Source organism: Oncorhynchus masou, chromosome 29 (assembly GCF_036934945.1).
Source record: "Oncorhynchus masou masou isolate Uvic2021 chromosome 29, UVic_Omas_1.1, whole genome shotgun sequence".
NCBI classification, from domain to species: domain Eukaryota; kingdom Metazoa; phylum Chordata; class Actinopteri; order Salmoniformes; family Salmonidae; genus Oncorhynchus; species Oncorhynchus masou.
Window position 1 is genome coordinate 35,776,950 of NC_088240.1, and position 9,847 is coordinate 35,786,796.

The 9,847-nt window shown below is 40.7% G+C and overlaps 1 protein-coding gene across 1 annotated transcript; it reads right to left on the bottom strand.

Moving 5' to 3' along the window:
- Window positions 1-253: 253 nt before the first annotated feature.
- LOC135519413 (NADH dehydrogenase [ubiquinone] 1 alpha subcomplex subunit 10, mitochondrial-like) lies at window positions 254-8,047 on the bottom strand. The gene is made up of 10 exons (XM_064944626.1): window positions 7,884-8,047; window positions 7,272-7,440; window positions 6,872-7,087; window positions 6,564-6,650; window positions 5,609-5,730; window positions 2,884-2,951; window positions 2,660-2,714; window positions 2,364-2,449; window positions 2,114-2,222; window positions 254-549 (listed from the first exon to the last, which is right to left on the bottom strand). Exons 1-10 carry the CDS (start codon window positions 7,956-7,958, stop codon window positions 481-483), a joined length of 1,056 nt encoding a protein of 351 aa, XP_064800698.1. The 5' UTR covers window positions 7,959-8,047; the 3' UTR covers window positions 254-480.
- Between the last annotated feature and the right edge of the window lie 1,800 nt (window positions 8,048-9,847).

Genomic DNA, 9,847 nt, shown 5'->3' on the forward strand with positions numbered 1-9,847 from the left:
ACCCTTACGGGGCTGTGTGACACCGCACTATGCACCGACAAAGTCACTGTGGGAAGCATCTGCTAAAGAAAAGACTAGCGGATACATTATAATGATACAAGTCAGTGAAGTCACTTAAACTGGGACAGCAAACTTGCAGGCTATGAAAAAAATAATAATATGATTGAGGATAAACTGTAATCTCTCCTCTTAATCCAATTGCCATTATCCCTCTTGAAAAGGCTAGATGCACATTTCACAAAAATAAAACAAGTTTTTAGATTTACTTTTATTGCATAATTCATGGACATAATACAATTTCTCCTCGGTACACACAGTCGGACCAGAGAAGAGAATGTTCCAGATTGGATCAAATGGATAATCCCATATTTAGACTTCTCCACCCATAGGGGTGAGTGAACAGGTATGTGGGGGGGGGGGGGGACGACGACGAACCATTCATCTACAGCAATCAGCTCCAGAGTAGTCAGGTCCACTCATTCACTTCAGCCAGATGTTCGTGTCTCCTATGTCTGCATTATATCCTGCAGCGTACTTCTTTCCCAGGAGCTTTTGGAAAGAAAAGGACATTTGATTTAATTAGAGTGAGATAAGGGATAGGGGATATAGCCTATTATGTATGCTAAAACATCTGGGATGTATTTGCTGAAACAGTTGCCAAAGATATAGGAGAGAAAATCTTAGTGAAGTTGCAAGTAAAATACAATGTAGTTAACAAGAACAACTTAATAAATGTTTTGCCTTTTTGGAAATAAATCAAGTTAGCAGCCTAATAGTTATTCTGAGAGTTCTGTAACCCTTTTAGTCTGGGCATACAGGTCATAACCTACGCTTCACTGATGAAATCCTTAAAACGAATCCAACACGAGGGTCAAGGAGTCATCCTTGACTTTAAAAAAATAAACATTTGTGGGAATTGCCTGGGTAAAAAGAGACACACGATATTCCACAGGACACTTGAGCAGGTTTAACAGTTCTCCGATTTAAGAATCCGGGCCTTCTTATTCCCTTAAGCTTTTAAAAACTAGCCACTCAAGACTCATCCATCTTTAGATGTGGGACGACAGCAAAGACTAATGGTATAGCAAAGTGTTTTGTCACTAGGGGCGACATTGCAGTCCATCACCCCCTAGCCTTAGCAAACAGCGCGTTATGAGTTCCTGCTAATGTGAAGCCACGTCAGTGACAGACTGATCGACAGCCAGGCTGCTCTCAGTCACCTAGGCGACACTAACCCATCAGTCTTGTGAGTATGAAACAAAAAAAGTCTAGTGTTAACTAAGGCCTACATTAACACAGCTTCTCTTTCAACTGTTATCAGTCAGCCAAAGAAGCAGAAAACAGACTTAAATATAAAGACATTTACAGCCTCAAAAACAAAATCAGCCAAGAATGAAGAAGTGGTGTTGGATTGCAAACAGCAACATTGATAGGCATTCAAGTTGTTTTCTTTACCTAGTTTTACTTTGACATCTGCAGTACAACTTAGCACAAGTTTAAGCTGGCGAAGCCAAAATGATATCACCAGACAAACCCCTATTGGTTGTTGTTCTTGTCAAACAGTACAGTACACACTACTGCGGAATCCTAGCTTGCACTTCAGAAGAAGTGAACTTTGTCAAGTAGAAGTATGGATGAGAAAACGCAGACAACCTAAGCCCGCCATAGTTCACATTCCCCAAGCTTGTCCTCCCACTCGTTCCAGTATAATAGCGGGCACCGAGCAAAATGTCAGCTCAAAGAATCCTGTAGCACATTATATACCCCCACATCTCCAGTCAATAAACTTTAAAGGTCAGCACAGAATGTTTTCCTGCAAGACTGATGACACCAATGACTTGGAGAATATTCCACATATGGCATTTCCCTTTTCGTATATCATTTGATATTTCAGCTACCAAAATAGTTATTTAATATGCTGGAGGCAAAACCACAAGACGGCCACAAAACCCAGAAGAGACTGAGAGGGAAAATACTATTGAAGGAGGGAAAAGTTTTCTACCTTTGCAGTATGGTACCTATAGCTCATAACCCCACTTTATCATAATCTGGTCATATCAGGTGATCGATCCACACCACATCATAAGAGAAGTAGAGTGCTTTTCTCCCTTACTGATTTGAAGGCATAGTAGCCTGCGTCATACTCGTGAGCCCCGATGGTGACCTCAGGCAGGAAGTTGGGTACAAGGGTCAGGTCTGCAACCCTCATCTTGTCTTCCACCCTTTGGAGAGAGAGGAAGGAAAACCGCAGGCTGATGAGAAAGCTTCCAGAGCTCCAATATGAACTATATAGGCCTACCCATGTACGTGATGGAAAAGTAAGGTCTACACGTGTAGGGAACAAATTAAGTGGTTATACTTACAGCATTCTCATGTAGTGGAGTGTGACATCATCCTGCTCTACCCAAGGTCCTTTCTCAAATTTCAAGTCCTCAATGTCTTCTGCAATCTAAAGAGAAACAAACAAAAAAGGGAAGTCTGTTTGACGAGAGAGTTTTGTGAGAGAATAAGACAGGTTTTCAATAGCAGTCAGTGCATTTCCGTATGATGCATTGGCGAGGCCTATAACATATCAACGCCATGTTTGTTTTCTCACCAGAAACTACAAGATTATTATAATATAATTTGACGCCTCTAGTCCTTCACTGGATTTTCTTACCCTCTCCATGTCTTGTACTTGGGTAGCATCATAAGCGAGCAATTCTGCATTCTCACTGAAATAAAGAAAAACTCTCAACACTTCTCTTGTAAAATGGTTGAAGGTCAGATCGGAGTTGTCTTGAGAAATTGCATTGTTAAAAACGTTCAAGTTGTTAAAAGACAGGGTCATCTCAGAGGTATAATGAATATATGTTTCACTAGAGAGCTTTCTAATCCACTAACCTGATTTTGGGAAGGTAGGTCTTCTTGTAGGCATCCTCGATGCTCTTCAGATAGGGTAGGGGCACATCCTGAGGGTAAGACAGGATAGATTCATAAAGACCGGAACAACACACACCAGAAAATAGACTATTTGAAAAGACAGCTAACACCAGACCCAACACAATTCTCTTGCTTAGTCAAAGTGCCTTAAATGGATTTAACTTAACAAGCGGAACACCCAAAGTGGTAAAGAAGAAGATCTGTTTGGAGCTGTTGAAGCAGATTCTCACCTTCAATGATCTGATCCGTAGAGCGGAAAGGTAATTAAACCTAACTTAAGTATAATCACGGCACGCAAAACCAAATAACTCAGTGGCAACTGATATGAATCTATTTTGAAGGGCCATGCTTGAATTCTTATCCAGGCTTCAGCTTGATTTAATTCCTTTATTGACCAGTATTAAGACTTTAGAAGTTTGACAGATGGTTTGTTTCCAAAAATGCTACCCATCCAATACTATTAGTGATCTAAAAACTCAAGTGCAGCTTTTGGGCATATAGAGTATCTTCAGAAAGTATTCTTTTTTTGTGTATTCACTTTTTCCACATTTTGCTGTGTGTTACACAACCTGAATTTAAAATGGATCGAGATGTTTTTGTAACTGGCCTACACACACACACACAATACCCCATCATGTCAAAGTGGAATTAGGTTTATTGACATTTTTGTGGCAAACTTAAATAAGTTCAGGAGTAAAGTCTACCTTAACAAGTCACATAAGTTGCATGGACTAACTCTGTGTGCAATAATAGTGTTTAACAAGAGCCTTGAATGAGTATGCGTCCAAACTTTTGAATGACGACCTCATCTCTGTACCCTACACATACAGATAATTGTACGGTCCCTCAGTCAAGCAGTGAATTTCAAACACAGATTCAACCACATAGACCAGGGTGGTTTATCAATGCCTCGCAAAGGGCACCTACCAGTAGATAAAAAAGCAGAAATGTAATATCCCTTTGAGCATGGTTAAGTTATTAATTACATGTTGGATGGAGTATCAATACACCCAGTCACTACTAAGATAAGGCCAATGGTGACTTTAAAACAGTAAAAGAAATGTAACGGCTGTGATAGGAGAAAACTGAGGATGAGTCAACAACATTGTAGTTACTCCACAATACTAACCTAGATGACTTGAGGGAAAAGGAAACCTGTATAAAATAAAATACCAAACATGCATCTGCTTGCAACAAGGTAAAAACAAACGTAATACTGCAAAAAATGTGCAACAACCTTTTAGTCCTGAATAACAGGTGTTATGTTTAGGGCAAATCCAATACAACATGTTACTGACTACCACTTGCTATATTTTCAAGCATAGTGATGGCTGCATCATGTTACGTCAACAGTGTGCAAAGCTGTCATCAAGGCAAAAGGTGGATTTTTTAAAGAATCTCCAATATAAAATATATTTGGATTTGTTTAACACCTGTTTGGTTACTACATGATCCCGCGTGTTATTTCATAACACAAAATAACAAATTATTATTTTATTTTTTTAAATAAAGAAAAACCCTTGAATGAGTACGCATCCAAACGTTTGACTGGTACTGTATCGTTGATTTTAAAAACACACAGGGTATATATGTATAAAAAAAAATAAAAAAAACCTGCCAATTGATTGGTCAAAAGAAAAGACGACTTTCGGTCCACCGAGAACAAAAATAAAAAATAATTTACAAAACGTTAACATTTTTCTTCCAGTTCAGTATTGCAGAGTAATTTGTGAAGATTGTTGACAGAAAAATTACAATTCATTCCAGTTTAATCCCACTTTGTAACAAATGTGGGAAAAGTCCAGGGCTGTGAATACTTTCTGAAGGCAATAGCCTAAACAAGACCATCGATGAAAATGGTTATTCAACATGCACCCTAAACGTTGCATAGATAAAAAAGATCCATGATGTTGATCACTGAAAGGATACATCTGGCTTTAAATACAGGAGTGTGATTCAACATCTTTAAAACTGAGGTTTAAACATGTTATATATTTAAATCCAATCAGAGATGTGAGAATTACACTCCGGAAAGAAAAGTTTGGAACACAGATCTGAAGTATGAATCAAACTACCTAAGTTGAGCAACAAGACTTGTCCTAAAAGCTCCTTTTTCTGGTAGAATTTGAGGCTGCATATTTATCTCAATTCGCACCGAATTCCACCAGCCCTCCATGATTATGTTTAAAGACAGGATTATTGCTGGGGCCACAATTGCATAATGCTAAAAACAACCAGGCTTTGTGAGGCCCGCGCGCCTGCCTGCCAAATGTGAGAGGTCCTAAATGGGCGTACGTGAAACCAACAACTAATTTCTATAATTTTTTACACATTACCAGAGGCATTTGGCAAAGAAAAGGTTCCAATTAAGAACATTACTTGCTGTTAGCAACAGACTGATAATATTTTTTTAAATGTTTCTAACCTAGCTCATGACCACAGTAGATACTTTTTGAGGAGTTTAAAATGTTTTTTTTTTTGCTTAAAGCCCCAAATGCATCAATATTAGAAAAAGTTCACATAATAATGTGAACGTAATAATAATTACTGGACAGGACTCAAAGTTGGTTGAGTAAAACTTCCATAGGTTCTCTACCAGCTGATAACGGATGGTCATTCAGTCAAACAGAAACGACATGCCTAGAAAAGTATAGCATGGATATTTTCCTTGTTTGTGTCTCCCTACTTTGCCTGATGCCTTTAGCTTCTTCTGCACTTCTTCTGCTGGCTTGTCCACATAGATGACCAAGTGAGGGGGCAGGAACTCACAGATGCTGATACCTTTGATTTCATTGTAGTGGTCTACACCTGCATTACAGAACATATGAGATTCAACCACAGCAATGTAAAATGCCCCTTTTGTAGTAATGGTGGCACACATAAAAAAGCATCTTCACCCAAAGTTTATTTATTTAAAACACTAATGACCTTTCAATATCATGGCTTGTCAGGTTGGTGTTAAACCAGATCTGATTCATCATATATTGCTAGGTAAAGCCCTGCCTTATCTCAGCTCACTGGTCACTATAGCAGCACCCACCCGTAGTACGCTCTCCAGCAGGAATATTTCACTGGTCACCCCCAAAGCCAATTTCTGCATTGGCGGCCTTTCCTTACAGTTTTCTGCTGCTAATGACTGGAACGAATTGCAAAAATCACTGAAGCTGGAGATTCATATCTCCCTCTCTAACTTTAAGCACCAGCTGTCAGAGCAGCTCAGATCACGGCACCTGTACATAGCTCTTCTGTAAATAGCCCATCCAACTACCTCATCCCCATACTGTTTTTGTTGCTCCTTTGCACCCCAGTATCTCTACTTGCACATCTATCACTCCAGTGTTTAATTGCTAAATTGTAAATATTTCACCACTATGGCCTATGTATTGCCTTACTTCCCTTATCGTACCTCATTTGCACACACTGTATATGGACTTGTCTATTGTGTTATTGACTGTATGTTTGTTTATTCCATGTGTAACTCTGTTGTTGTTTGTATCGCACTGCTTTGCATTATCTTGGCCAGGTCGCAGTTGTAAATGAGAACTTGTTCTCAACTGGCCTGCCTGGTTAAATGAAATGTAAAAAATAACAAAGACTATTCAGATCTGTACCAGCCTTATTATAGGGATTTCAGTACTTACACTGCCTTCTGATGTAGCCCTGTTTGAACATGGCCTCCACAAACACCATGTCACTGTAGGGGGAGCGCTCCAAGATCACACCTTGGCCTAGAATGGCGAAAGTTTATGAGAAGGACATGACTAAAAACCCAAAAAGGACAGAATAATATTTTTGCAAAAAGCCATTTAGAGTAACACAAGGCATTAATTTAACTACAGGAATGTAAGCTCAAGAGCTCAATTCTTTGTTTTCCCCCGGTTCCCTAACACAATCCTGATGTCATTTGTGAGTGATATCTGAGCGCATTCCCATAGCCAGCCAGCCGTACCTGTGGTTAGCAGGTGCTCCATGGCGTCTGACCACTGAAGGAGCCTCATGAGGTACATCCATGCTTGTAGCCGGTAGGAGTTCCCATCAGCAGCCTTGGGGTCTGCATAGAACTTCTCCAAGCTGCAGTTACCGTTGAAGGCGATTGGCAGAGGCTCCTTCTCCACTGTCATCTTGTCCAAGTAGTGCGTGTTGGGCTCAGGCATGTACAGCATCCCTACAGACATCAAAGTGTTAATGGAGTCAATTTACATGAATTCTGTTTTGTACCAGATGGTAGGGAATTAAGTTTATTTTTAGTTAATGCAATTGGCATTATAAACTTCTAACTCCCCAAGTTATAAATATGTATAAATAAGTAGTCTAGACTTCAATAACTGCATCGACAACAGGATCATTACCCAGCTTATCAGCCAGACTCTGGGCCAGCGCCCCCTTTCCTGAGGCCAGGTTGCCATCAATGGAGATGATCTTGCTGTTCTCTTTGAACCTTGGGGTTGTCCTCTCACCCAGTGCATATGCCCACCAGCCGTACCGTAGGTTCCTTAATGAGCTTGTGTGAATACCAGCCTAAAGATAAGATATGTTGATCAATTAATTCTCAAATAAAATATTGAATTGTACTCCGTATCAATAGAATGATTATGTGAGTGTCATCCTTCTGACCATCCTGCCCACCATGAATTAAATATGCTTCATTGTAATTGATAAAACTGAAATACTAGCTAGCATGTCAGGAGGATGACAAGAACGGGATAACGGTAATTATACAATTAGTTCAAATAAGCTAGCTAACAAATGAATTAATATTGCCGCTAATAACAATACATTGCGACACAATAGTTGTTGACAACCACATAAGACGCAACTGGCCACACAAAACACCAATCTGCTAGTTAGCCTTCTTAGCATTAGCATTCTTGTTATGGTGTCCTTGTATCGAGGGCGGCTTGTGAACTTGATGCCATTCGTTGCGCGAGAGAGCATTTTGGAAATTATTCTGCCAATCTTACCGTCTGAATAAGTGTCCCTGCTTTGAAAACGGCTGTCCCCGAGGGGATGACCAAACGGATCACCCGTAACGCCATGATTTTACCACCAGACCCGCAAATCTTACCCAAAAATCACAATCTATGCAAGTTATGTCGAGGCGCGATAATAACGCGTTGAAATGGTCTTTTTTGCCCGTAGGCGAGTAATATTGACGTCATCAAGTGTGTCCAATTGTATTGCCTGAAAGAAAAAGACAACAATTTAAAATAAGCGTTATGGTAAGGGGTAAAGTTAGGGTTTTAGGGTAGGGACGTCCCAAGGATCCCGGATAACACTTACCAGATATAAAGACATACATATCTACTGTCTCCGCCACAGGAGGTTGGTGGCACCTTAATTGGGTAAGACAGGCTCGTGGTAATGGCTGGAGCAGAATTAGTGGAGTGGCATCAAATCACAGTTTATTTGTCACATGGGCCGAAATACTTACGATCTCCGAAACAATGCAGTTTTAAAAAATACGGACAAGAATAAGCGATACAAGTAACAAGTAATTAAAAAAGCAACAGTAAAACAACAATAGCGAGACTGTATACACTGGTACAGAGTCAATGTGCAGGGGCACCGGTTAGGAGAGGTAGTATGTACATGTAAGTAGAGTTATTGACGCGATTATGCATAGATGACAACAACAGAGAGTAGCAGTGGTGTAAAGGGGGGAAATGCAAATAGTTTGGGTAGCCATTTCAGTAGATGTTCAGGAGTCTTATGGCTTGCGGGTAGAAAATGTTTAGAAGCCTCTTGGACCACCTTTGGGGCAGCAGGGTAGCCTAGTGGTTAGAGCGTTGGATTAGTAACCGAAAGGTTGCAAGTTCAAATCCCAGAGCTGACAAGGTACAAATCTGTCATTCTGCCCCTGAACAGGCAGTTAACCCACTGTTCCTAGGCCGTCATTGAAAATAAGAATTTGTTCTTAACTGACTTGCCTAGTAAAATAAAGGTAAAAAAAAAACTAATAATAAAAAAATAAAAAAACTTGGTGCTCCAGTACCGCTTGCCATGTGGTAGCAGAGAGAAAAGTCTTCAACTAGGGTGGCTGGAGTCTTTGACAATTTTTAGGGCCTTCCTCTGACACTGCAGGAAGCTTGGCCCCAGTGATGTACTGGGCCATTAGCACGACCCTCTGTGGTGCCTTGCGGTTGGAGGCCGAGCAGTTGCCATACCAGGCAGTTGCAACCAGTCAGGATGCTCTCAATGGTGCAGCTGTAGAACCTTTTGGGGATCTAGGGACCCATGCCAAATCTTTGAATGGGGGCATGCTCGATCCTCTTTTTCCCGTAGTCCACAATCATCTCCTTTGTCTTGATCACATTGAGGGAGAGTTTGTTGTCCTGGCACCACATGGCCAGGTCTCTGAACTCCTCCCTATAGGCTGTCTCGTCATTGTCGGTGATCAGGCCTTCCACTGTTGTGTCCTCGGCAAATTTAATGATGGTTTTGGAGTCGTGCCTGGCTGTGCAGTCATAAGTGAACAGGGAGTACAGGAGGGGACTGAGCACACACCCTTCAGGGGCCCCCGTGTTGATGATCAGCGCGGCAGATGTGTTGTTACCTACCCTTACAACCTGGGGGCCGGCCCATCAGGAAGTCCAGAATCCAATCGCAGAGGGAGATGTTTAGTCCCAGGGTCCTTAGCTTATTGATGAGCTTTGAGAGCACTATGGTGTTGAATGATGAGCTAAAGTTAATGAATAGCATTCTCACATACAGTTGAAGTTTACATACACTTAGGTTGGAGTCATTAAAACCTGTTTTTCAACCACTCCACAAATTTCTTGTTAACAAACTATATTTTTGGTAAATCGGTTAGGACATCTACTTTATGCATGGCACAAGTTATTTTTCCAACAATTGTTTACAGACAGATTATTTCACTGTATCACAATTCCAGTGGGTTAGAAGTTTACATACACTGACTGTGCCT

Excerpts from the sequence above, each read along its gene's own strand:
- LOC135519413 (XM_064944626.1), bottom strand. The coding sequence starts at position 7,958 with ATGGCGTTACGGGTGATCCGTTTGGTCATCCCCTCGGGGACAGCCGTT. Across the intron at positions 5,731-6,563 it reads GGGCTACATCAGAAGGCAGT|GTGTAGACCACTACAATGAA; the intron begins GTAAGTACTGAA and ends TCTGTAATGCAG. Across the intron at positions 2,715-2,883 it reads ACCTACCTTCCCAAAATCAG|TGAGAATGCAGAATTGCTCG; the intron begins GTTAGTGGATTA and ends TCTTTATTTCAG.